Source organism: Kogia breviceps, chromosome 1 (assembly GCF_026419965.1).
Source record: "Kogia breviceps isolate mKogBre1 chromosome 1, mKogBre1 haplotype 1, whole genome shotgun sequence".
Classification (NCBI taxonomy): domain Eukaryota; kingdom Metazoa; phylum Chordata; class Mammalia; order Artiodactyla; family Physeteridae; genus Kogia; species Kogia breviceps.
The window spans coordinates 1,580,196-1,606,611 of record NC_081310.1 but is presented as its reverse complement, the minus strand read 5'-3'; the positions used below and the strand labels follow the sequence as shown (position 1 = coordinate 1,606,611).

General features: G+C 63.6%; 1 protein-coding gene across 2 annotated transcripts; it reads left to right on the top strand.

The window, feature by feature from the left end:
* Positions 1 to 3,634: 3,634 nt before the first annotated feature.
* On the top strand, positions 3,635 to 25,154 carry INAVA (innate immunity activator). Of its 2 annotated transcripts, none has more exons than XM_067027414.1 (10): positions 3,635 to 3,828; positions 11,908 to 12,056; positions 12,783 to 12,907; positions 13,303 to 13,419; positions 13,981 to 14,221; positions 18,205 to 18,258; positions 19,082 to 19,292; positions 19,471 to 19,629; positions 21,447 to 22,041; positions 23,455 to 25,154. In XM_067027414.1, the coding sequence occupies exons 1-10, from the start codon at positions 3,668 to 3,670 to the stop codon at positions 23,545 to 23,547; spliced, it is 1,905 nt and encodes a 634-aa protein (XP_066883515.1). In that variant the 5' UTR covers positions 3,635 to 3,667; the 3' UTR covers positions 23,548 to 25,154. The 2 variants fall into 2 exon arrangements, with proteins under 2 accessions (XP_066883515.1, XP_066883514.1); XM_067027413.1 differs by having other exon boundaries at positions 3,668 to 3,828; positions 13,981 to 14,197.
* Positions 25,155 to 26,416: the final 1,262 nt, after the last annotated feature.

Below are 26,416 nucleotides of genomic sequence, written 5' to 3'. Positions count from 1 at the left end.
CCCCTCCACTGGGGCCGGGGTGTGAGTGGGTGGGTTCAGGGTGCAGACAGCCCGCTGCCCAGCCACCAAAAGCCCCTCTGATGGCTGATGGAGGCGCGCCCTTGCCCCCTTCAGCCAAAGTGCGCAGGAGGGAAGGCTGATCCGGGCCTGGTGGTCTCTCCCCAACTGCACCCACCCCTCCCTCCACGGTCTGAGCCAGTCAGTGCCCAGGGAGGGCCCGGCTTCTGTTTCCAAGCCCAGCAACTTCCAGTGCTCCGGGCCTCCCGTCCAAACCAGTTTCCGAATCGGGCTCCTAGAGGTGGCGGGTCCTGGAGCAGCACCTTGCACCACAGCCCAATGCACGTAGACACGGTTTGCTTGACCCCTCTGAATTTTTTTTTTAACTATATCTTTTTAAAAAAATTTATTTTAAGTTCATTTATTTTTGGCTACATTGGGTCTTCGTTGCTGCACGCAGGCTTTCTCTAGCTGCAGCGAGCAGCGGCTACTTTTTGTTGTGGTGCGTGGGCTTCTCATTGCGATGGCTTCTCTTGCTGCGAGCACGGGCTCTAGGTGCGAGGGCTTCAGTAGCTGTGGCTCACGGGCTCAGTAGTTGTGGCTCTCGGGCTCAGTAGTTGTGGCTTGCGGGCTCTAGAGCGCAGGCTCCGCAGTTGTGGCACAGGCTTAGTTGCTCCGCGGCACGTGGGATCTTCCCGGACCAGGGATCGAACCTGTGTCCCCTGTATTGGCAGGCGGATTCTTAACCACTGCGCCACCAGGGAAGCCCAGACGCTTCTGAATTTTTAACTAGAAAATCGAAGGTGTACCCATCTGATTTCACATAGAAAATGTGGATTTCCAGCTTTGTCTTTGAAACGGACGCCTTGTTCTTATGACCACACTTGCAGTGATGGCCCTTTGAGACAGAGCCTGAGTGTTTGAACTTTGCCTCCATCAAGCCCTCCACAGTTGCCCCGCCCCTGCCATACACACCAAGGCCGGGTGAGAGCTGCAGTGACCAGGACGCTTGTCCCTGACTCGCTTCCTCCCTCCACCGTGTCTGTCTGGTCCCTTTACGCGTCTGGAGCTGTTTGGCCACCTCGCAGAAGCACGTCAGTCCCTTACTGGTTGTGCGCCTTTAACCCAGCTGGAGCTTCTCTGGGCCTCAGTTTCCTTACCTGTAAATGAAGGTAACAGTGTCGCCGCACATCTCAACGTCCAAAAGCTCAGGCTCGCGAGACGCGTGTATCACTTAATTTATTGTGAATCAGTTTGACTCTGTCCCGGGACTGCTGGGATAGCAAAAAATTGCATTTTCTCATGCAGTATCCTTGAAGGCTTAAAGGAGGCCAGACGGCAGGGGGAAGGCAGCCATCCTAGCTGCTCTGGCCCCCGGGGGTCTCTCGTCGCCAGGGCTCCTGCCCCCTGGACGCGTGCAGTGAAAGCATCTGTCAAGACCAGAAATCCGGGGCCCCGCCGCCCAGCCCCCATCTCTACTGAGGTCTCATCACCTCCCGAGGCACCTCGGGGTCTTCGCTGCACAGGGCGTCTTCCTTCCCGTTCCCAGTCTGTCTCCCCTCTGTGTCCGGGCCCTCACCCCTACCCTGCTTCTCGGGCCCCCTGGCATTGTCTCAGCGGGCCCGGGGGCTGAGGCCTTCCAGAAGCCACTGCCTCCCATCCAGAGAAAAGGAAGGGGTGACTGGGAGGGGGAGGGGCTACAAATCAACATTTCAACAAATTATTCCATCGCATGAGTAATGATAATGCTTACCTTTGGAGGTACTTTACAACCTGTCCACCCCTTAGGTGCTCCCCGAATTTCCTCACCCCCCCTCCACCCCCATTCTTTCTCATCCTGCACACCCCTCCCGGGTGATCTCACCGGGTCCCGGAGCTGCAGCCCTGCCGCGGCTCCCAAGCCCTTCCTGCAGCCTGGCTGCTCTCAGGACATGATCACCCAGGCCCTAAAATGAACACACCTTAACCTGAACTCAAGCAGGCCCGGGAGCCCGCGGCTCCTCCCCTGCCTCTCCGCCAAGCCTTTAGTCAACCACTTACAGAGTCAGACTAGGTCTGGCTCCCAAGCAGCTCTTGACTGCCCCCTATGCCCGCAGCGCCACAGCGCGAATTCACCCCTTGTCTGGATGCCACCTCTCCACGGTTCCCCGGCTTTGCGACCCTCCCCGCGCCAGCTGCTCACACACCAAAGTGACGGGACCCTGAGTCCCCAGCTTGTCCTCGGATATGGACAGCCTTCAGTCGGGCGACGGTGAAGCTCATGTGTCAACTTGGCTAGGCCACGGTACCCAGCTCTTTGGTCAAACGTTATTCCAGATGTTTCTGCGAAAGTATTTTTTTTTTAGATGAGATGAACATTGAAATACACAGCACACTCTGAGTGAAGCAGATGACCTGCCATGACGTCGGTGGGCCGCATCCACTCAGGTGAAGGCCCGAGTAGCAAAAAAGACTGACTTTAATAAAGAGGGAGCTCGGCAAGCAGACGGCCTCTGGGCTCGGGCTGCGGCTCCTCCCGGTCTCCAGACCGCCGCCCCCTACCCCCCCTGCAGGTTGTGGACCGCTCAGCCTCTGGCATAGCAATAGCGTGGACCAGTTCCCCTCTCTCTTAGCCCACAGGTCTCTTCAGCCGACTTAGCTCACCTAGCGCCTCGCTGCAAACTGGAAAAAGCCAGCGCCTCTGGGCAGCTGCGGCTCGGGCCGAGGCCCACGGCTCGGTGGGTGGAGCCTGGGCGAGCTTTCCCTCTTAGTTTGGTGCGCAGCCTGGACAACCACACGGAGCGGCCTTGCTTCCCGCCGGCCACTGCCTGCGGCTCCAGCCTTCCAGTCCCTCGCCCCTCCTCGCCCCTCCTCGCCCCTCCTCGCCCCACACCCCAAGGCCCCTCAGCTGCTAGACCCTCCTGAGCTCCTTGGCCATTTTGCTCTTGTGCACCCCGTCGCGGCTGCCTTGGGCTCCTCCTCGCGCCCCGACGCCCAGTTTCCCTGGCGTGGCCTCCTCGGGCAGGCTGTGCGGCCCTCAGCTCGGCCAGCGCCCTCCGCCCCCCGGCCTGGGTGCTGTCGGCCTTCTGCCGCCGACCCTCGGGCCAAGTGCTCGCTCGGCTGGCCTGGGGGTCCCCGAGGCCCTTTAACTTTCATCCGCCGGGACGGGCGCTAGTAGGTGCTCAGCGGGTTCCCTGGGCCGGCGGGTGAGTGAATGAATGACGGGCGGGGCGCCGGCTCGCGGGGCGCTGCAGGAGGCGCCCCCTCGGCGCGCGCGCCTCCCTCTCCGGCCGGGGGGCCGCGGGGCGGCGGGGGGCGCCCTTGGGGTGGGCGCGGCGCCCCCTCCGCTCAGCCCGGCTCTGCGGGCGCGGAAGCCGCCGGGCCGGCCGGAGCGCGCGGAGGGAAGGCGGCCCCGCTCCGGGAGGAGCCTCCCCGCCGGGCCGCGGGAACTGGCGGCGCGGGGGGGGTCTCGCCGCGCGCGCGTCCGGAAGCGGGAAGCGGGGGCCGGCCTCGCCCCGCGCCCGGGTCCCCGCGGGACGCCCACCCCCGCGGGCACCTCCCCGCCCCGGCGCGCGGCCCCGCCCCGGCCCCCGGCTCGGAGTCCCGGGTCCCTTCCCGCGGCTTTCCCCTCTCTCCTCCGGGCCTTGGTACGCCCCAGGGGACAGATGTCTTGGGATCTTTAACATTTGGGATGCTGCAAATGCCGAAGTTAAATGAAATACCTCCGGGGAGGGGAGGCCGGGCGGAGTCGCGGGGGGAGGAGAGCCGGCCTGGACGAGCAGGTCCCGAGGCTGCGAGGCGCGCGCGGGGGGCGCGGGGGCAGGCGGGCGGCGAGCCGTCTCCATGGGACAGGTAAGGGGGAGCGCCGGGGCGCGACGCGGGAGCGGGGGGACCGAGCCCCCAGCCCGCAGTCTTCCGCCTTAGAGGAGGGGGCCCTGCGGGGAACGGGGGGAATTCGCCGGGGGCTGGGAATTCCGAGCGCCTACCGAAAACGCATGTTTCCGCCTCCTCGACCTTTCTCCTCCGACCTTCCCCACGCCTGTGGATCCCCTGGCAGGTTCCGGGAAGGCAGACAAAAGGAGCCGAGTCTCGGGCCGCCTGGACGCGGAGGGCGCGGTGGGGGAGGGGAACGGGGTGGACCGGACAAAGGGGCTTTTTGAGGAGAGCCTAGAGGTCTGATTCCAGGGCGCATTCCAGGCCGTCGTGGAGTCCCCTGCCCCAGCCCGCCCCACCATCGCTCGCTGGAGGCGAGCACCTTTCCCACTGGGAAGGCAGGAGGGGGGAAAGAAAACAGTTTAAGGAACCATCTCCCGCCCCCCTCGCCCGGAGGGTCCCGGGATATTTCCCTCCTTTCTCTTTTCACCGTTTTGGCTCGAGCCGCCGACCATTGGCTCCGTAATTGTTTAAGTGAAATTGTAGGAGCGCCCGAGACTCTTCTTTGCTGGGTGCTGGTTGGGGCGTCAGATCGGGCCCTTGCTTTGACTTCCGATCTCATGTATCACAGGAAACTTAAAGGAGGAACTTAAAAAAAAATAATGGAGAGTGGATGGATGCAGGAGGTGCAAGAGTTTTCTGATTCGGGACTTTTCCCTAGGAGATGAAGACCCTAAAGAGATGCTTTTTTTTCCCCTTCTTTCAAAGATCAGGTTCCAAGTGCGTGGGGAAACCCCACTTCCTCACCAGCTGGTGGTCCTGGTGATGGTGCCGTGGAGTTGGGGTTTGGGGCACCGGCTGGGAGCCGGGTGCTGAACCCCACGTTCTCCGCAGGCCTCACCCTGGATATTTTGAATTGAAGGGCACGGCAGCCGGGGAGACCCGCGGCCCTGGGGTTCTCGGGAGAGTTGGTTGGCTGCTCCCACCCCGAGCCTCAGATCCTGCCGGGCTGGGAAATGCTGCTTGTGAATTTGAGGGAGCAAGGGGTCTGTGAAGATTCCAGAGGATCGACGCGGAGATTGGCCGGTCCTCTGTCCTTCTCTCCCTGAGCTCAGAGATGGGGGTGGTTACCTGAGGGCGGGTTTCTTAACTGGGTCCATGGGCACCCAAGCATCTGTGGATAGCATTCAGAGGGTCCTGTACTCGGATGGGAAGGGTTTATTTTTCACTACTTTTACTGAAATTTAGCATTGCCTTGAAACCATTGGTAGTACCTGTGATTTGCCATTAATGGACACCACAGAGGGTTTCATATCACAGTGCAGTTGTGATAGCTGTCTTGAAACCTTTATCGTCGGTCGTGAAAGATCGTTTACCATCGTCATTGCTACGGAATTGCCCACTACTAGATCCTGTTTAATGTTAGTAAAGAAACATATATAGATTACGATGTTTTACTGTTTTTAGAACTGCATTTAATATAATCCATTATCTTAGTGATTCTCTTCATCTTATTTTATTCATTCAAAAATATGCTATGAGTTGTTCTAGAAACTTCCATCACTCCCTCCCCCCGCCCCCCGGAGCTGGGGGACGGGCAAGGTGGAGGATGAGTGCCAGCCTCCGAGTTAACTCCTCTGTTTGTTGTGCAAAGACTGTGACAAACCGGTAGGGGGGGAAGGGAAGGGCTGCAGGCTCTTGGGGAGACCCAGGGCAGGCCCCCAGCACAGGGGGCTGTCCCCTATTGGGGCCCCTCAGCCTCAGCCTGGGGAAAGAAGGCGGTGGTCAGCTTGGAGGGCTCGGGGCTCACATTGTTTGGACAGAGGGTGCGCACAGGAATGTGAGGGGAGCTGGGTGTGTGTGCAGGGGCAGTGGGGAGGCTGCCTGTGTTGGTGACACAGCTCCACAGAAGATGGTTGGGGGGGTGACTTCCTCTATCATCCCTGCCCTGGTGGCTGGAGCTGGACTGGGGAGGTGGTCTTGGGGCTGGCGAGGTGGTCTTTGGGGCTGGGGACGTGGTCTAGGGGCTGGGGAGGTGATCCTGGGTCTGGTGAGGTGGTCTAAGGGCTGAGGAAGTGGTCTTGGGGCTAGGGAGGTGGTGTAGGGGCGGGGGAGCTGGTCTTGGGGCTGGGGAGGTGGTCTGGGGGCTTGGAAGGTGGTCTTTGGGGCTGGGGACATGGTCTAGGGGCTTGGGATGTGGTCTAGGTGTTCGGCAGTTGGTGTAAGGCCTGGGGAGGTGGTTTACGAGCTGGGGAGGTGGTTTAGGGCCTGTGGAGTTGTTCTAGGGGCTGCAGAAGTGGTCTAGGGGCTGGTGAGGTGGTCTAGAGGCTGGTGAGGTGGTCTTGGGGTAGGGGATGTGGTCTAGCGTCTGGGGAGGTGGTCTTGGGGCTGGGGAAGTGGTCTAGGGGCTGGGAAGTTGATCCAGGGGCTTGGGAAGTGGTCTCTACGCTGGGGGCTAAGGAGGAGATCTAGGGGCTGCGGAGGTGGTCTAGGCGCTGGGGAGGTGCCCTTGGCCCTGGAGGCCGTGGAGGGCCTCCAGGGGCTGTAAGAGGTGGTCTAGGGGCTGTGGAGGTGGTCTAGGTACTGTGGAGGGGGTCTAGTGGCTGGGGCGGTGGTCTAGGGGCTGGGGAGGTGGTTTTGCGGCTTTGGGCTGCGAAGGTGGTCTATGGGATGGGAAGGTGGTGTAGGGGCTGGGGAGGTGGTCTTGCGTCTGGGGAGGTGGTCTTGGGGCTGGGGAAGTGGCCTTGGCGCTAGGGATGTAGTCTAGGGGCTGGGGAGGTGGTGTTTGGAGCTGGGGAGGTGGCCTTTGGGGCTGAGGAGGTGGTCTTGGGGCTGGGGCGGTGGTCTTGCATCTGGGGAGGTGGTCTAGGGGCTATGGAGTTGGTCTAGGGGCTTGGGGCGGGGAAGGTGGTGCAGGGGCTGGGGGGGTGGTCTTGGGGCTGGGGAGGTGTCCTAGGGGCTGGGGAGGTGGTCTAGGGGTTGGAGAGGTGGGGAAGGGGCTGGGGAAGTCGTTTATGTGCTGCGGAGGTGGTCTATGAGCTGGGGAGGTGACCTTGGGCTGGGGGCTGTGGAGGGGTTCTAGGGCCTGGGTAGGTGGTCCAGGAGCTGGTGAGGTGGTCTTGGGGCTGTGGAGGTGGTCTAAGTGCTGGGGAGGCTGTCTAGGGGCTGGGGAGGTGGTCTTAGGGCCTGGGTAGGTAGTCTAGGAGCTGGTGAGGTGGTCTTGGGGCTGTGGGCTGGGGAGGTTGTCTTGGGGCTGGGGAGGTGGTCTAAGTCCTGGGGAGGCTGTCTAGGGGCTGGGGAGGTGGTCTTAGGGCCTGGGTAGGTGGTCTAGGAGCTGGTGAGGTGGTCTTGGGGCTGGGGAGGCTGTCTAGGGGCTGGGGAGGCTGTCTAGGGGCTGGGGAGGCTGTCTAGGGGCTGGGGGGGTGGTCTAGGGGCTGGGGAGGTGGTCTTGGGTCTGGGGGCTGGGGAAGTTTCTAGGGGTTAGGGAGGTGGTCTTGGGGCTCTGGGCCGGGGAGGTGGTCCGGGGGTGGGGCAGTGGTCGTGGGGCTCGGGGCTGGTGTGGTGGTCTAGGGCCTGGGGAGATGGTCTTGCGGATTTGGGCTGGGGAGGTGGTTTAGAGGCTGGGGCGGTGTTCCAGGGGCTGGGGAGTTGGTCTATGTGCTGAGGATGTGGTCTAGGTGCTGGGGAGGTGGTCTTGGAGTTGGGGAGGTGGTCTAGGGGCTGTGGAGGTGCTTTAGGGTCTGGGGAAGTGATCTAGGGGATGGGGAGGTGTTCTTGGGTTTGGGGAGGTGTTCTTGGAGCTGGGGAGGTGGTCTAGGGGCTGGGGAGGTGGTCTTGGGGCTGGGTTAGGTGGTCTAGGGGTTGAGGAAGTGTTCTTTTGGCTGGGGAGGTGGTCTAGGGGCTGGGGGTGTGGCCTTGGGGCTGCGGAGGTGGTCTTGGGGCTGGGAAAGTGGTCTACAGGCTGGGGAGGCAGTCTAGGGACTGGGGAGGTGCTCTAGGGGCTGAGGAGTTGGTCTTGGGGCTGCTTAGGTGTTCTAGCGGCTGGGGAGGTGGTCAAGGGGCTGCGGTGGTCATCTTTGTGCTGCGGAGGTGGTCTAGGGGCTGGGGAGGTGGTCTTAGGGTTGGGGAGGTGGTCTTGGGGCTGTGGAGTTGGTTTAGGGGATGGGAGGTGATCTAGGGGTTGCGGAGTTGTTCTTGGGACAGGGGAGGTGGTCTAGGGGTTGGGGAGGTGGCGTAAGGGCTGGGGAAGTGGTATTGGGCCTTGAGGCTGGGGAGGGGGTCTAGGGGCTCGGGAGGTGGTATTGGGTTTGGGGAGGTGGTCTAGGGGCTGGGGCGGTGGTTCTGGGTTTGGGGAGGTGGTCTAGGGGCTGGGGAGGCGGTCTTGGGGTTGGGGGAGGGGAGCCATTGTAGCCGCGTGCGTGCTGGGACCCAGGTTTAGGGGCGCGGTGGGAAAAGGAGGTGGTGTGAGGCCTTGAGGGGTCTCCTTCATGTGCATCACTGTGTTTTCCTGCCTCCTGGTGACGAGTAACAGTGTCTTTGGTCCTTGCTTCCCCCAATGAAGTAGCCTGAATTCCAAACTGTTGGTTTTGCTTGAAGGTCAGTGGCGTGGAGACCCAGAGGCTCATTTCTTGTAGGGAACAAGTTCCATTTTGGTCCCTGGCCCCCGGTGGCTGGGGAGGGGGCTTAGACCCCGGGGTCCCAGTGGCCCTCCTTTGGACTAGGGAGAGGACTGGGGTCCTGGTCGATGCGCCATGGGCCCTGTGGAGGGATGGTTGTAAATGATAACCAGGGAGGTGGCGGCCATGATGATTCTGGAGGGAAACCTCTGTGATCAGAACAGCCTGGCCTGCTCTGGGACCCCGGCGCCGCCCCGCATGGAGTTCCGGGGTCCCGGCCCGGCCCGGAGTTTCTAATCTGATCTGGCCTTGGCCCCGCTTTGGGGTCTGGGGAGCAGGGACCCTCCTTGTCAGCATGTAGGTTTCTCACTGGTGCCCCCCACGCGCCGGGATCCTCGCCCGCTGTGGGCGCTGCGCAGAGCTGGAATCTGGGGGGGGGGGGCGGCGCAGCACGGGCCAGGGGGGCCCTTGGGGCCTGAACCCCGCTGCCTTCTTCTGGGGTTCCTCCGAGGGGAGCCCCCTCCTCCCGCCCCCCCGTGGCCCCCGGAAGTGCGGAGGCCCGAGCTGCCTGTGGGGCAGGACTTGTTCTGGGAAGGGCTTGCTCACCGGCTCCTCCCTGACTCAAGTCGGAACAAGTAACCTGGCTGCCCTGGCCGGGCAGCCTGGGAGGGACACAGGCGGGACGGGGGAGGGACAGCCACCGGCTGTCTGTCGGCTGAGGAGCGGGGCCGGGTCAGAGCACAGGGCGGCCTGGGACACGCTGAGGCGACATGCCGGGCCCCTGGGCCCCCTGACTTGGAACCGGGGGGCGTTTCCTGGACTCCTGGGCTAAGAGCTGGAAGCAGGTGAGGCCGGGGCCCCTGGAGCGGGTCTTTGGGGCGTGGGCAAGCCGGCCGGGGCGGGGGGCCCAGCAGTGGCCGTCAGCCACAGGGCACAGGGGTGATGGGGGGTGCTGGGGGGCTCAGTTCCCAGGCCTCAGTTTCCACGGGAGCGGGGAAGGCTGGGAGGAGAGAAGCCCAGCGCCTCTCTTTGGGGCCCCACTTGTGACGGGAGAGGGTCCCGGCGGCTCAGCCGGAGGGAGAGAGCTGGGCGCTGCCCTTCCTCCCCTTCTGTCCTCCTCGGCCGTCTCCTGGGGACGTCGTCTGCGTCCGTTCGTTCTCCGGGGTGGACGGACGGGACCTGCCACCCGGGGTTGGCACCTGGGGCTGCGGGTCTGGAGGGCAGGGACGGATTCCCACGCGGAGGGGCGGGGATGTTCCCAGAACTGCCTTTATCTGAAAGCCGTGCCTTCAGCACCCACGGGAGCCTGCGGGCCCCGGGACAGGGTCCCCGAAGCCAGAGGGCCGCCTCTGGGGGGGCAGATGAGCAGGATGCACATGTGTGGGTCCTTCCTGCTCAGCCTGGCGCTGTCCAGATTCAGGATGGGGAGTGGCCAGGGCCCCAGGTACCGTCCAGTTTTCACCGTGCCTCTGAGGACGGGAGGCCCAGCCAGGTGAGGTGAGGTGAGGTGAGCTCCCCTGAGATCACACAAGTGATGGCAGGATCCAGGCTGGAATCTGGGGCTTCCAACCTCCGGTCCGTGCTCTCTGCCCTACTTGGAGCAGGTCTGCCCCCGACCCTGGCCAGAGGGAGGAAGGGGCTGAGGGGGCCGTTCGGCCCGGCCACCCCTTGGTCCCTGCAATTCCTGCTCACTCCGCAACAGGCAAAAGCATGAGAAGCAGGGCTGAGTTGTCAGAGCTTCCCGAGGCGACTCCTTAATGGTTAATAATTAATTAGTAAGTGTGAGTAACTGATGGCCTCCCTCCCACATCACCGCCTCCCTCGTCCAAGCAGACGTGCCAGGACGGCCTTGCTTCCTCGCCTGGCGGGGCCCTGGCTGCCGGGGAGGCCCACAGGCTGCCCAGGGCTCTGCAGCGGGTGGCGGGGAGCTGCCGGCCCTCTGTCTGGCTCCACCTCCGGGAGGGATGAGGGTTTGGGAGGGTGGACCAGGCAGAGTTAACTCACACCAAGTACCCCGGTCTCGGCTCCCAGAACATGTGGCCAGGCTCTCTCCTCGGCATCTTTGCAAAGGCCCCATACAAACTTTAAAACAGACAAACAAACAAAAAAATCCCACCCTCCGCTCTCTAGACTTCCCTGGAGAACTGAAACTCCACGGTGCAGGTACCGATCGTTCTCAGGGCAGGGTTTTTAACCGAGGCCCAAGCTGCTCTGATAGGCTGTGCTGTTTACGTAGGTCTGTAAAGCTGTCCGTGGGCAGAGAGGTGCCCCTGGGGCCTGGCCCTCAGCCGTCCCTTCTCCAGGAGCCTGGCTGCGGGCTCGGCCTCCCCGCGCCTCCTTCTCTCCCACTGGCTGAGGAGCCCACCTCCCCCCGCCCAGCAGTGGTGCCCTGAGGAGAAGCCGGATAAGCTCCAGACGGAGACTCCGAAGGACTTTTGGACTGTTGCTCAATGGCCGACTCAGGGAGGAGGTGGCTGGGCTTTCCTGCCAGGCCGCGGCCCGGGCCCCGCCCGCGCTCCCCAGCCTGGCTGCAGCGGCCGCCGCCGCCGCCGGGCCCCGGCCAGCTGGGACCCTGGGCAGGGGAGCAGACTTGGCGAGGAGAGGGGGCGCCAGCGGGCGCGGCGGGGTGACGGCTGCCGGCAGACGCACGCCTGGAACTCTACCCGAGCTGCACACGTGCGCCCAGCCCGGGCGAGCAGAGGGGCCGTGGTCTGCTCCCCGTCCGCGGGCAGCTTCGGCTCCGGTCACCCCTCCGGCCCCGGCGGCACGCGCCCAACACACACGCACGTGCGCGCGGCCTCGCTCGCGGCTGTGGGGTGTGGGGTCTGGGCCCCCTGCCCTTCGGGGGGCCTCCCGGGCAGAGCTGGGGGCCCGGGAGCTGGCTCGCGGTTTTGGGCACCTGCCCTCGGGCGGACCGCCCGGAGCAGGTGGACCGCAGGCAGCCCGGGCTGTGGTCCGCGGGACAGGGCCTGGCGGGGCGCCCCGCGCCCTCCCCACGGGGACAGCGAGATGGGTCTCGGGCCGAGGACCGCCGGCCGCGCCGCCCTCCCGGCGCCGTTCCCCCCCCCGCCTTCCTCCCTGACTTGTCCTCCCACCGTTTTCTTGTCCCCCCCTTTTCACCCTCTCTCTTCGCTCCTGTCCTCACGGCCCTTCTTCCCAGTGTCGTGGCCCCTGTAGCCGCCACTGCTGTCACCCCTGGGCTTGGAGGCCTCTCTGGGAAGGAGGCGGCAGGGGGCCAGGCTGGGCCCGGGGCAGGTGCGCCGCAGAGGCCCACAGAGCCTTCTGTCCGCAGCGCCCCTAGCCCTGACACCCCCATCCCAGACTCACGCCCCCGGAAGCGTGGGCCTCACGCCCCATCTCCCGCCCTCACCCACCTGACTCACCAGCCCTGTGTGGAGGCCAGGGGGGTTACGTGTATCATTTTCTGTTGTTCCTTTAAAAGCTGGGGAAACTCCAGGCCACCTGCCCATCCTGGCCCCGGCTGGGAAGGGTGTCGGCCCCTCCTCCTCCGTGCCCCCTCGTCCCGGAAGTCCACCATGGAGAGCAAGGATGAGGTCAGCGACACCGACAGCGGCATCATCCTGCAGTCTGGTGAGGGCTTCGGGCCCCCCGACCCCACCAGCTCCTCGAGTCCCAGGCTCCAGGCCCGGCCAGGCTGAGGGGCCTAAGTGGGGGGCGGCGGGGAGGCCGCTGTGTGGGGAAGGGGGGGGCGGCCCCTGGAAGGGCTGAGGGGTTTCCTCCCTGCGGGCGGGGGTCTGGCCTGGAGTGTTGATCCTATCTGAACAGCTACCTGCCGTGTTCAGCTCTAGCCCCACGATTCCTGAGAAGCCGAAAACTCTTATCTGGCTCGTGTGAAGGGGCCGCGGCTCAGGCTGGCCCGAGCTGATGGGCCCAGTCGGGTCTGGTTTGGACAGAGGGAGAAGAGGCGCGTGCAGTGTGTGCGTGCGTGCGTGTGTGTGTGTGTGTGTGTGTGTGTGTGTGTGTGTGTGTGTGAGAGAGAGAGAGAGAGTGCGGGAGAGGGAGGAGGACAGCCAAGGCACCTGCCGCGGGTGGCGGCTGGGAAGGGAAAGGCGGGAAGGAACGGGCTCTGACCACAGTCTGGCCTGCACCACACACGGCCGAGAGGCAGCCCGTCCCTCCGAGCCGTAACCGTGCCGTCGGGCCGCCGGGGAACGTGCCGTCTTTCGGGTGTGACGCGGCCCGCTGTGGCAGCCGGCCCGCAGCCTGGGTGGGCGTGAGGCCGTCTGAGGGCGCGTGGGCGCCATCAGCCCCGGCGCCGGACGGCTCCCCTGAGCGCGCGCCCCTGCCCCGCCGCAGGCCCCGACAGCCCGGTGGCCCCCGCGAAGGAGCTGACCCACGCGGTACGCAGGCAGCAGAGGGCCCTGGAGGAGCGGCTGGAGGCCTGCCTGGAGGAGCTGAGGACGCTCTGTCTGCGGGAAGCGGTGAGGCCGGGCCCCCGCGGCGCGCGGGCTGAACCCCAGGGGCCGGAGCCGCGCGCTGGGCTGTCGGTGCCGAGGAGCGGGAGCCCCAGTCCTGAGAGAGTTCTGGGGGTCGGACGGGGCACCGGATGGCACGGCGAGGGGAGAGCTCTCCCCGGCAGGGCCCAGGCACACAGCCGGGCAGAGGAAGGGCTGCAGGGGACCCAGTGGCTGGAGGCGCCTGCGGGGACCATAGCCAGGTCAGGGCAGATCCCCGGACGCTGGGGCGCGCGGACGTGGGCCGGGGCCTCTGCGGAAGGGCGGGCACGGGTCACCCAGGGCCCGCCGCAGGGCTGTTCCCGCTCGGCCAAGGGCTGGGCGCGCGGAGAGCGGCCTGGCACGGACTCGCTTCCCCACAGGAGCTGACGGGCATCCTGCCCGCAGAGTACCCCTTCAGACCGGGGGAGAAGGCCCCCAAGGTCCGCCGCAGGATCGGAGCCGCTTACAGACTGGACGACTGGGCCTTGCACAGAGAGGTGAGGCGCTGCAGGGCGCCGTCCCTGCTCCCTCCCCGAGGCTGGCGGCTGTGGGCCCCAGGCCTTGCCTCCCCTCTGCAGGGCTCTCTGCTCGAGCATCACACAGCTCAGGCCGCTGGGCTCCGCGTGGACAAGGGGCACCCGCCAGCATGTAGCCCACGTGGCCTCAGGGAACCGCGACGGCTGCCACCTCACGGGAGGACACGGGGTTCAGTCCCCTGTGGCCAGAAGGCCAGCCAAGAGCGCAGCCGGCCCGGAGAGGCCGTGGCCTGTGCGGACGGGTCGCTCAGGCTCCCGGGGCCGTCCTCCCCGTTCTCAGCACGCGAGGAGGGCCGTGGGGTGGCTTGGGCCCTCGGGTCCCTCCCCGTGGTGCGACGTGTGGCTCATCTGCCCGGCCCTTCGGGGTGGGAGGGAGGCGTCCACCTCGGTCCCTCCTCGCCTGGCTCGGGGTCAGGCTGCTGGGTGGGTCCCGGGCCAGCTGCTCGGGGCCCTGGGCCCTGGCCGCCGCCGTCTGCTGGGGGTCTGGGCCGTTCCAGTGTTGCTCACCGCATCCTCCCCTAGGACCCACTGAGCAGCCTGGAGCGGGAGCTGGCCCTGCAGCTGCAGATCGCCGAGGCCGCGCGGCGCCTGTGCCGGGAGGGGAACCTGGGCCGCCAGGCGCGCCGGCAACGGAAGCACGCGGTGCAGCAGGAGGAGAAGAGGCTGCGGGAGCTGCAGCGCTGCCTGGGGGCGTGGCAGCGAGGCAACGGGGCCCCTCCTGCCCTGGCCCCAGGCCCAGGTGAGCGGCGAACCTGCTTCCGTGGTCCACCCCACCCCACCCTGACCCGGCGACCCGTGGCCACCCCACAAGCCTCAGCCCAGGCATCGCCCTACCCGGAAACCCTCCCCGCTTGCCTAGAAAACAACCCACTCCTCCCTCGAAACCCACGCCCTCCCGGAGACCTCCTGGACAGGAGGCGTCCCCAGGCTGACCTCAGCTGCTCTCGAGGGCTCGTCCAGCCCTTCTGACCCCAGGCCCACAGGGCAGGTGGTCCCGTGGGCACGGCCGAGGGCCCGCGTCCCGTGCAGACCTGCTCGCTGAACTGCTGCAGGGCCCATGGCTGCCCGCGGACCCCCACCATCCCTGAAGTATCTGGAACCGCCCAGCCAGGACTGGGGCCCCTGCGCTTCCTTCTCCAGTCACCGTGCCTCTTAGTCTAGTCCCTGAGCCCGGGGTTCAGTGCCCGCTGACTCTGCGGCACCTCGTGAGCCGTCCAGGCCCAGGCATCGGTGGACGTCATGCGTCCAGGCCGGTCCGTCTTCCAGCAAGCGGTTCTGGGCCCTTGCGCGTGGCTTTGTCTTTCTCCTGACCCGAGCCCAGCTTGTCAGCTCGGCCCTTGGAGGCCTCCCTTCTGCGCCGGCCCCAGGGCATTGGGCTCGCCCTCCCCCAGGCCTCTCCTGGGCCCCAGGCCTCCCGTGCCTGTGAGGGAGCTGGCGCGGGGTTGGGCCCTGGGCTGAACTGGATTTGGGGCCTCCACCTGAGCTCCCCGGCCCCCACCCTGCCCCTCAGGTCAGCTTTGTGCCAAGGCCACCTCCTGCCCCAGTTGGGCATGTGGCCTCTAATTTAGGGTGAGTCCAGACGCCTCCCAGGTGTCCCCCCGGCAGCCAGGGGTGGAGGACGAGGGAGGAGATGTCTCCACACGCCAGCTGACCCAGTGACCCCGGGCAGCGGCGAGACCCAGGCAGGACGGCCGGCCCCCTGACCGACCTGCTCTGGCGGAGAGGGGCCTCCGTCCTCCCTCCCTTCCTGACGGGGCCCGGGATGCGACCTCCCCTTGAAGGGCAGCTGCTGACTTGGGCACGGAAGTCCCTGAGGGCTCGTCGCTGTCCTGGTGGCAGGGGCGGGGGGGCTGTGCCCCGTCTGTGCGTCTCAGCCCCTCCTGTGTCCCGTCTGGCCTCACACCGCCCTGTGGGCTCCTCTGACCACAGGGCTGCGGTGTGGGGTGGTGGACGGCGTAGGGCTGTGGCTCTGCTGCTATCGTGGCAAGGATGCTGCTACTTGTTGGGAGTGGGTAGCAGGCCAGGACATGCCTGGGGCTTGGCCAGCCGTCCCCGGGGGGGGACACTTAGTCCAGGGGAGACAGAGCTGTGGGGAAGGGGCCTGGCCATGCGACTGCTTCCACCCTCCTGATCAGAGAGGCGGGCTTGCTCTCCACCTGCAGCCCTGTCCTGACCAGGCGAGGTCCTGGGTCTGATGTCCTGTTTTGATGAGGCCCAAGGTCCTGGTTGCAATGTTTTCTCCTGGGAGCCCAGGAGGAGGTGGTTCTAGACAGGTAATTCCTGCTCTTGGCTCATCTGCCCAGCTGGGCTCACCCTGAGAGCAGGAAGTAGAGAGGGATTAATAATTAACTAGCAATAAAGATGTATGAAAAAATAATTAGTAGCTGAAAGGTGTTTTGAATTAAAGAGGGGAAAAAAAAGCAGCAAACTAACTAACCAAGAAAAATCTAGAAAAATCCACCCACCCTCTTGGTCTCCACACGAAGGTTACTCAATTTGGAAGCTAATTATATCAGGTGACAGTCATTAGCTTGTCCTCTGCAGGTGGTGGGGAGCGGTCAGCTGTGGGGCTAACTGACCACGGGGAGCCTGACGGGAAACGCCCCCCCAGCACCGAGCTGACGTAACAGGTGCGCAGGATGCATTTGCTGATTAACAGCACCTGTGCTGGCTACGCTGGCAGAAGTTCTTCCATGATGAAACGTTCCATATCTGTGCTGTCCAGTGTGGCAGGCATTCACTGCATGGGACTGTTGTGCACTTGGATTGTGACCCGTGTGGCTGAGGAGCTAAAATTTTAATTTAATTTAATTTAAAATAGCCACGCGCAGCTCATGGCGGCTGCACGGACCGCCTTTGAGGCTGCCCAGCGTTTGTGAGTACGGCCTCTGCCTGGGGTGTCCTCCTGCCGCCGCTGGGCCGAGGGCCGGGCGGAGGTCAGCGGGGCCGTGGACGGCGTGGCCCAGACGGCAAGCAGCCCTCGTGAACCACCTGTGATTAAACAGCCGGGGCTGATGGCTGTCTGCCCAGACCGTATATTCAAATCCCAAACACAGGACTGTACCCAGCCCCCGGCCCCGGCGTCCCTGGACCGTGACAGAAACAGTCCCACAACTTCTTCAGGTTGACATTTGTGAAAAGTAAACGTCTCGGTTCCCCAGGTTTTTGTAAAAGATCAGAGGCTGGGACCCAGCGTCAGGTAGGAGGACGTCTCCCCAGCTGAACCTTAAGGCACCGGCCGGTGTGGGCTCAGCGAAGCCGGGCTGCTCCGCGGGCAGCGGGTTACAGACTGCTCTGCCTGTGGAAAGGTTCTGTTTCAGTTCAATTGAGGGGCAAACGCCGGCAAACTTCGGTAAAGGTCCGGGGGGTAAATGTTTTAGGCTCGTGGGCCACGTGGTCTCAGTTATCACTACTCGGCTTGGCCATCGTATCATGAAAGCAGCCAGACGTCACATAAACAAACCCATAGTTGTGTTTCAATACAACTTTATTTATAAAAGCAGCCAGAAAAACATTTTTTTAAACGGACTTCGCTGGCGGTCCGGTGGTTAAGACTGTGCTTCCACTGCAGGGGGCGCGGGTCAGGGAACTAAGATCCCGCCTGCCTCGCGGTGTGGCCAAAAAAAAAGCAGCCAGTTAACTGGATTTGTCCCCCAGGCCTGCCACCAGCCAATCCCTGTCACAGTCTGCACGAAAGGCCAGCTAACAGGAGAGCCCATAAATGGTGGTGGTGAAGAGCCAGACTCTGGTCAGACTGTCTGGGCGTGACTCTGACTCAGCCACCTTCCGGCGGTTTGACCTAAGCTGTGTTATCAGCTCCTCCAAGCCTCTGTGTCCTGAGCTGCTACACGGAGATGGTCATCTCACCTCACACGGCTGTTACAAGGATCACGTGAATCCATGGATATAAGGCTCTTAGAAAAGCCCAAGAGAAATAATTAGCTACTGTTAGTTTGCCCTCATCCGTGCTCTCAAATGTAGCCGAAAATGCGTTGGGAGTTCCATCCGGGTCATGTTAGGCGTAGAGCGAGTATCTGAAGTTTCAGTGTTTTAAGGACAATGGCAAATTTGAGTCCTCTGACTTCCTGGGTCCCGGTGCAGACTGCTGCTGCTGCCCATGCAGAAGGGCCACCTCCGTGTCCTCAGGTGGCTGTCCTGTCACCAGGGAAGGAGCTCCCTGGCCCAGACGGCCAGACTCTCACTCGAATTGTGAGACCCCACGACCCCATAGCTGCAATTCCCACTCTCACTGCTCTTGCTGCTGGTAATGCACGGGTTCTCAGATTTGGGGTGCTTGAGCTGAGCTGTATTTATGGTATCAGAAGACTATACAAAAGTAGCAAAAATCTCTTTACCCCAGGGGCCTTCCAAAATGACTCTTTGCCTTCCCCTCCACTGCCTGGAAACCCCGCCAGAGGAAGGCCTGGCTTTTTTTTTTTTTTTTTTAATAGATGGGGAAACGGAGGCCCAGAGCATTGCAATGGCTTCTTCGAGGTTACAAAGCTAATGGCAGAGCCAGGATTCAAATGGAGTTTGCTGTCTCCTCACTCCTATTTACTGATTTTTATTTCCTCCTTCCAAGTGATAAGTTCACACCTAGCACAGCACTGAACACACGGTTACTATTTCCTGATAAGGGATGCTGTCGGGAAGGGGCGGGGCAGGCCCTGGCTGCTCAGCACTGCTGATGCCCCAGATCTGCGGGGGCATCTCCTCACCTCCTCCTCTGTCCTTTGGCCTCCCCAGAGCTCGGCGCCTCAGACGACAGCTCCCTGTTGGACGGGCTGCTCCGTGAGGAAGGTGAGAGGGCGGTTTAGGGGCTGTTGCGAGCGCTGGGCTCCTCCGCGAGAACTCGGGGCTTGGGCGGCGTTTGCTGTGGGTTCTCAGCGAGCGAAAGGAGGCGGGAGCCGGGCCGGGCTCAGCGTCTGCTCCGCCGGGACGCTGAGGCCTGTGCGCCCTGTGCACGGGTGAGAGCGGGGATGTGCTGACCCTTTGCCGGCCCAGGTGCTCGGTCCTCGTGACCGGGAGGGGAAGGTGAACTCCAGCAGGGCCTTGGGCCCCAGGCCTCCCTGCCTTTGCCTGGGACTTAGCCTTTACTTCGATACGCACCCGTCAGAGCCTCAGCCATCGGGCCACGGTCATTGCCCTTTGTGAAAACAGGGTAGCACTGATGGAGAAACCACAAGTCCGTAGATTGAGAACGCTGGTGACAAACCCTAACAATGCTGAGGGGTCAAGGTGGACCAAGAGGGTGGTGAGGTCCTGCCCAGGGGAGGGCCCGGGCCAGTAAGCAAACAGCACGTGTGGGCAGAGCGTGAGAGGAAAACTAGGGAAACGGGGGGTTAGCTGCAGACATGGCATCAGGAGTAAAGGTTAGAAAGGGGAGTCATGTGAGCCAAGAGAGTCAATCTGGGGAGGCTTCCTGTAGGAGGCAGGTATAAAATGGAGCTGTAAGGAGTAAGTCTGAAAGGAGAATAAAGTGTTTAGAAGCATCTGGGCCCAGAGCCATGGCCTGGCACAGCCGGACTAGCAGCCACGGGAGGGCGAGCCAGACGCAGGCCACAGAGGTTCTAGTTGGGCTGGTTCCCCCACCACTGCCCTCCCGGGCTTCCTTTACCTGCAGAGTCATCTCAAGTGCCGAAACCTCCCCCAGAGTCCCCAGATGCGCCTTCCCGGCCTCTCCCGCCCCAAACCCTCGAGGGGCTGCAGCCAGCAGGCCTTGACACGGGGGGCCTGGAGCGGGCCCCCATCCAGAACAGCCCCTGGAAGGAGACAAGCCTGGACCACCCCTACGAGAAGCCCAGGAAGTCTTCCGAGCCCGGAAGCGAGTCCAGGTCAGGAGGGGGGAAGGGAGGGCCAGGAGCAGGTGGGATCTGGGGGGGCAGCCACAGTGCAGGAGACCCCCATCCTGCGTGTGGTGGTGGGAGGCGTGAGTCCAGCCCCCCGCACACCGGAGCCCCTGGATGGAGGCATTCCTGCTGCTGACCTGTCTCCAATTCCTCCAATCTCCAGCAGCCCGGCCAGCACCCCGCAGGATGGGCCCAGCGCCTCCAGCCCTGCCTCCTGCTACGTGGTCCCCGTCCACAACGTCCCCGGGCAGCGGCAGGGCCGCATCAGTGCCCCGGCCACCCCTGAGATGCAGGGCAGGAGGGGCCAGTCACAGCCCCTGAGGTAAGAGACAGGCCACCCCGGTGATGCAGGGGGCAAGACCCACCATTGAGAATGTACTTTTGGAGGGTGGTGGCTTCCAGGATGATGTGGGACACCCGTGGGTGACACATGGCTTGTGCAGTGGCTTCTCCTTGGGATCTTTTCTTAAGCACCTCTCGATAGAGGCTGTGCCCCAACCAGCAAAGCCAAGGGCGAGTCACTTGTGAAGCAAGGTGTTTTCTTCCGGTTTTGTCTCTTTGCACAACCGGATTCCACTTTTCTCCCCGTCCCTGCAGACTCTCCTGTGGGAGCGGGAGTGTATCTTAGAAGATACTTTTGCAGTTGCCTGTGATTGTTTTATTATTGGTCTCTTGACCGTGGGCGGGTCACGTTTTCAACTGACATATAGTTGATTCTCATTACTCGGGTAGTTATGTCCTGTGAAGTGCAAACGCTGAACCACTGCTCCCGGAGACACACAGGGTTACAGCTTCTGGTCACAACATGTCTGTAAACTGATCAATACGTAACCTTGTTTTATGGGGTTTCTGTTTAAAGACACCTTATCTAATACGTACCATCGACTCATTAACATTGAACTCAGGGCCCACAGCCCTAGATCTCACACCTGAATGAAGCTCATCTAACACGTTATTTTCTCCGTAAATCACATCCCAGCTTCCTTGAGCTCAGGACACCAGATGGTCCTGCAGCACCAGCTTTGGGGCCATTTTAAACACTGAAATCACCAACAAAATGCACAAAAATATGAAAAGCATGATACTAAACAGACTGTGGGAATAGTATGAGAGCCGAACCCAGAACTCAGAGCCTCAGCTGGGAAGGCCTGCTTGGCACCTGAGAATTTTCACCACCCTGCGTGTGTCCACACGTGACCGCAAAAGCGCCGGGAGTGTTGATTTTGAGGCTGCAAATCAATTTGAGCAGTCGGTGAGTTTGCAAACACAGAACCCGTGAATAATGAGAATCCACTCGATGCTCCCTTCCAAGTTCCCTGCTGTTTGGGGCTCGTTTCGGTGACCGAGTTATGACAGGCAGTGTCACAGCCACACCGTCCGACAGCCCAGGGTACCCTCCGGACGTTGCTGGGTTCTTCCGTCAGGTTAACTTTGCTTCCGGGCAGCGCTGGGCTGGAGTCCAGCAATGCATTTTATGGTTTACACACTGCGGGGCCTTTTTACACACAGGGCCTTTGTGCAGATTAGTGAAAGGTGCCCCCTCTGGACGGACAGGCCTGCTCCGGGGGTGCTGACAGAGGGAGGATGGATTCCAGCCCCGCTGGCTGTCCGGAGCTGGTGCCCTGGGGAGGGCCACCTGCACGCGGCCACCCTGTCCTAGTCGGCTGAGGCTGCCGTACAGAGCAGCGCAGCTGGACACAGACCACCGCCTCCAGACTGGGAGGCGGCAAGTCCAGGATGCAGGTGCCCCAGGGCGGTTTCAAATCCTGAGGCCTCTGCCCTTGGCTGTAGAGGGGCCCGCCCTCTCCTCCCTTCATGTAGTCGTCCCTCGGGGCCACACGCCAACTTCACGCCTTCACCTCGGATGCTTGACAGTGTCCGCCCGTTCAGATTGTGTGGATGAAATGCCATTGGACGCCTCGCACCTGAGATGGCTGAGAACAGGAGGCAGCTGTGGCCTCCGTGACCCAAACCCCAGCGTGCACTGGAGCAGTGGTGGGGGGTGCAGGAGGGGCGTGTAGGACGTGCCGGGCCAGGAGGCTGTGGGGACGAGGGGAGGCGCGGCCGAGGCCGCGCACGCGCGCTGCCTTCCCTGCCTCCCAGGGAGGGCTGGCTCAGCGCCCCCTCTTCTCTCCATAGGACCGACCCCTTCCGCGCGGGCCCCGACGGCAGGGGTCGCAGCGCCCTCCCGCGCCGCCGCCCCACTTACTACACGGTGACGGCACCCGCGCCGTGCCCCGCCTGCCACTCGTGCTCCGAGGACAGCGGCTCCGACGCCTCCAGCCTGTCGCACCCGACGCCGCCCGGCAGCAGCAGCCCCGACATCTCCTTCCTGCGGCCGCTGTCCCCGCCCGCGCCGCCCCGCCCGCGCGTGCCCCGCGGCCCCCGACTCCGGCCGCCGCCCGCCTGCCTGAGGGCCGCGCGCTACCTGGTGCTGGCTGAGGGCCGCCCGCCGCCCGGCCAGTGGGGCGAGTGGGGCCCGGGCCGCGGCGAGGACGCGGCCGCCCCGCGCTGGCAGCGCCCGCTACCCGCCCACGGCCGCGTGGCCCGGACGCCCTCGCTGCGCGACAGCCCCGCGGGCCGCGGGCTCAGCAAGGCGGCCGTGTCCGAGGAGCTCAAGTCGTGGCACGAGCGGGCCCGGCTCCGGAGCTCACGCCCCCACTCGCTGGACCGCCAGGGGGCTTTCCGCGTGCGCAGCCTGCCGCCTGGCACCGAGGGCTTCGCGCGCACACAGGTACGCGCACGGCTCCGGCCCTCCCGGGTCCCGCGATGCGGTGGCGGGGCGCAGGCGCAGAGCCTGCAGTCCGGTGGCCAGGCAGCTTTCAGCTCGGAGGAAGAGGCCCCAGAGCATCTCCTCGCGGCTCTGGAAGGCGCCTGCACGTTTAGCTCTAGAGCGCGTGTCCACGTGCGCCAGTGGAGATGACAGCCCCAGACACCTAAGACCTTTTTTCCTGATGGCTCCACCGATGATCTACAAAACAGATAGGCCTCTATTTATAACCATAAGGCCAATCCACATCACACCCCCCCCATCTCCCGACTTGAGCGCCCAGGACGGAGGGAGAGTCTAGCAGTGTGTATGCAGGAGCCAGAACCTGTGACTGCGTGTCAGCCAGCTCCCTCCCCCCACCCAGCTGAGAAGCAGGGTGACTGATGGTTAAGTGCGAAGGCCCCGGTTCAAGTCTCAGCCCTGCCAGCACTGGGCAGGTTTATTAACTCCTCTGATCCTCTGTCACTCTCTCAGTAAGATGGGAGTCTTAAAGGACCCATCACAGAGGGGCAGTAAGAACTTTAAATGAGTTAATATGTGTGAAATGATTAGAGCAATGCATAGTAAGTACTAATACGTGGTGTTATTATCACCTGGGGCCCCCGAGGGTCAGGGACCGAGTTGGTGGGCAGCATGTAGGTAGCATGGCCATCCTGATTTCTGTGCCCAGTTTTTTTCTTTCTGGAAGAGGGGGACCATGCATGAGTTGTGTGGGGTTTTTTTTGGGGGGGTGCGTGGCATGTGGGATCTTAGTTTCCCGACTAGCGATGGGACCCATGCCCCCTGCATTGGGAGCACTGAGTCTTAACCGCTGGGCCACCAGGAAAGTGCCGAGTGAGCCTTTCTTTATCCTTGCTCCCTGGAACGGGTGGCTCTGCAGGGGGTGTGCTCCAGAAGTCCCTAACAGGCTGCTTCTTTGAGACCCAAGATTCTGGCAGGGCCCAGCTGCACCTCCCTCCCCCGCCCCCAGTTCTCTGGGCTGCAGCTGGCATCCTGGGCCTGGCAGCGCCCTGGCCGCAGTCCCAGGCCGCACCCTCCAGCTGACGTGCCTTTCCACGCCTGCGAGCTTGGACCTGTCCTTGGCCGGGGCCCAGCCCGTCCCCACCTGCCAGACGGGGAAGGAGATGAGCAGTGAGCTGGGGGGGGGTGGGGGGGGGGTGGAGCCAAGGTCAGGGTGCCTGTCACACCCCAAAGAAAGCTGGAGTGGAAATGGACGAGGGCACAGAGAGCCTGCTGGGGAGGCAAGGGCTGAGTGGCTGGCCCGGTGCTGCCGCTGGTCTGCGTCCTTAAGGGACAAGGATGCTGTGGCCGGGCTTGCTGTCCTGATGTCTCTACCCGCTTGGCTCACCCGCCTCTCTTTCCCCCTGGCCCGGGCAGGTGCCCACCGTGTGTGTGCTCCGGAGATCGCCTGAGGGGGCCCCCGTGCAAGTGCTTGTACCTGAGAATGGGGAGATCATCAGCCAGGTGTGACCCTGGGCTCCGGACACCGCGGCCGGCTGGCCCAAGAGACTGCAGAGACCGCTTCCCAGCGGGGCTGGGGCTGACACCGCCCACCCTTGAAGCCGTCTTCGGCTCCCCTCCCCCGTCGCAGGTCGATGACCTGGAGCTGAGACTTTTTTTTTTTTTTTTTTTTTTTACCAGTTTTTGTTCAGAAGCTCTGGCCTACGGATTTATATTTGTGGTTTGTCCCCAAGATCCCTGTAATATGACAATGCTTTATTCCCCAGAGACAGGCCTACCGGACTCGAGGCCTTGCCTCTGACTAACAGCATCTGTCTCCGTGTGCAAGACGTGTGGTAGGGGACGCATCCCCAGAGAATAGCCCCTGGCCCTCCTGCCCCACTGCTGCTGGGGGCTGCACCTCCATCCCCTGTTTCCCAGCTCCCAGGCTGTAGGGGTGCCCGGGCTGGGGGGTGAGTCCTCCCCTCTATAATGTGCTCTGTGATGCACGCACCGAGAGCTAGGTTAAAGGTCGGTGTGTCCTGGTGGAGTCTTGTCTTCCTGGGCGCTGCTCTTTTCCTGACCCCGTGACTTCCTTGTAGGGGCCCCTGTCACTGTGTGCGCCCTTGTCCTGAGGCTCCCAGCATCGACCCAGACCCAGGAGCCTTGGGTTGGAGGCCTCTCCAGGTTGTAGCATCAGGAGGCCCTGGCCGGGAGCTGACCACCTTCTCTGGGCCTCTTGAGGAGTTGCAGGCCACCGCCCCCCCCGCATCCTCTGATGTCTTTTCGTCATCATTCTAAAAACCAGTGCTTTACACGTGCTTTTGGAAGGGCGCCCCCTGTGGCGTGTTCCCAGGGCCGGGGGTGGTCATTACTCCATCTCCCCACTCGGCTGTGCTTCTGCTCTGAGACCGGATTTCCTTGAAGGAGGGCAAGTCCTTGTTTTTACAGACATGGGGACACCCGCCTTGCAGGGTTTAATGAATCATCCTAGTGCTGAGATTTGAGGCATGGGAGCTGGCCATGCTAAGACCGTCCGTGGTCCCGGGCTCCCATCCTTGGGCCTTCGCTGCCGCGTCAGATCCCAAAATAAGGATCCTGCTCCCAGGAGAGAGCCGCTGAGCTGAGGCTGAGAGGGGCTGGAAGCACCAAGCGCCGATCTTGCCCACGTGGCGTCCTCCGTCTGTAGGACAGGGGCTACACAGACAGCTCGAGGCTCTAAGAACTTTGAGGCCTGACCCAGACGAGGCACAGTTCTCCCACTGCGCGGGGCAGGGGGGCCCGGCCGAGGGGCCGGGAGGAGGGAGGGGCCTGAGGGGAAGCCTGCATCTCCGTGCTCCTCCTGGCCCGCAGCATCCTGGCTCTGGGTCCACCTGCCCCACCGTGTTGACTTTGGACGCTGTTCCGTTGCGGTTGGTGTCTGAGCCCGTTGCCCTCGTGCACAGCCTCTGCCCCCTGCCGCCCCGGGTCCTCCCGGAGTGCAGGGCTCCTCGGGCTAGCGCCCTCCACGCCTGCGAGTCCTTCGCATTAACTTACTGGTCCTGTGTGATGCCTGGTGCACCCGAGAAGTGGCTGTGTCCTCGGCTGCGGGGCTGGAGCGGTGGGGTTTCTGTGCCAGATACTCCAATAAAGTCTGTCTTTGTGAGGCCGAGCTGGTGAGGAAGGTTCTTTTGTGCTGAATTTCCCGGGCAGAGGGTCTGGCCAGGTTCCTGGGGGGCGGGGGGCGGGGGGCGGGGGGGGGGGGTCTGGCTGGTGGGGGGAAGCCCTCTGCGTCCCCGGGCAGGATGGAAGCAGGAGTTGAAGCTCCTTGGTCCCTCTACGCCCGGGGCCCGAGGAGCTGGGCTCTTGGGCGTCCCTCCCCGAGAAGGACCGGGACCACGGCAGCCCCTGGGGGTCCCGAGACTGCTCAGTGATGGGAGGGGCTGAGCCTCCTTGGAGCCGCTCTGGGGGGAGAAACAGTCCCGCTTCTCCAAAGCTGCGTGAGGTCGGAGGCGGGGCGGGGCGGGGCGGGGGGGGCGGGACTGCGCAGGTCACCACGGGGCGGGGCGGGCAGCTCGCGTCGGCTGCCTCCAGGCCTGCCCTGCAGGGGTCGCTCTGGAGCCCAGCACGGCGCCCCCTGGAGCCTCGACGCCCAGGACTGGCGTGGGCCCCAGAGCCGAGGCGCCGAGTGTCAGGTGAGGCGTCCCTTCGGCCGGCCTCGCAGCGGCCCCGGGGCAGGGCGTGAGGCTGGGCAGACGCCCGTGGGTGGGCCGGCCGCACTGTGCCCTCTGCCTGCCCTGGGCCCCAGGAACTGCGGCTTTGGGGGCCGGGGCGCTCCATTCTGGGGTGGGCTCCGAGGGGCACAGCCCGGGGTCTCTGGAAAAGTGTGCGCATCCCGATCTCAGACCTGAACCTCTTCCACCAAACTGAGGCGTGGATCACGGCCCGGATTTTGTGGATTCTGTGTTTAAGACGATTATAAGGAGTGAGGCCCAGGGAAACCGTGACCAGTGTCCCCAGGGTGCATGCCGAGGGGGAAGCTCCCCGGCAAAGGGAGCAGCCAAGTCCAGTGAGCAGGACGGGGCGGCAGGAGGAGGCGGGCCCCTGGAGGGTCCTCTGGGGGCGGGGGCAGTGGGCACCCGGCCGGGGACCCAGTGTCCAGTGTGGGAGAGGCGGCCAGGCGGCGCTTTCCTCCCGCTCCCAGGCAGGACCTGGGCAGACATCTGGGGGCTGTTAGCCCCGCACCCGCAGGGCAGAATGGGATTATGAGTTGGGCGAGGGGTCGGGGGCTTCGCGATTTCAGCAGCGAGCCTCCCAAGGCAGAGGGGTGGGAGGCCACCTCCGAGTCTGCACCATCCCCGTGCAGAGAGGTGAGGAGGAAGCAGGGCCCTTCAGAGGGTCCCCATTTCCCGGGGGAGGG

Bases quoted from the DNA above. Each gene is read 5' to 3' on its own strand.
- INAVA (XM_067027414.1), top strand. From the start codon at position 3,668: ATGCTGCAAATGCCGAAGTTAAATGAAATACCTCCGGGGAGGGGAGGC. The intron at 14,222-18,204 runs GTCCACCCCACC...TGGCCTCCCCAG, and splicing joins GCGGCGAACCTGCTTCCGTG to AGCTCGGCGCCTCAGACGAC. The intron at 22,042-23,454 runs GTACGCGCACGG...TGGCCCGGGCAG, and splicing joins AGGGCTTCGCGCGCACACAG to GTGCCCACCGTGTGTGTGCT.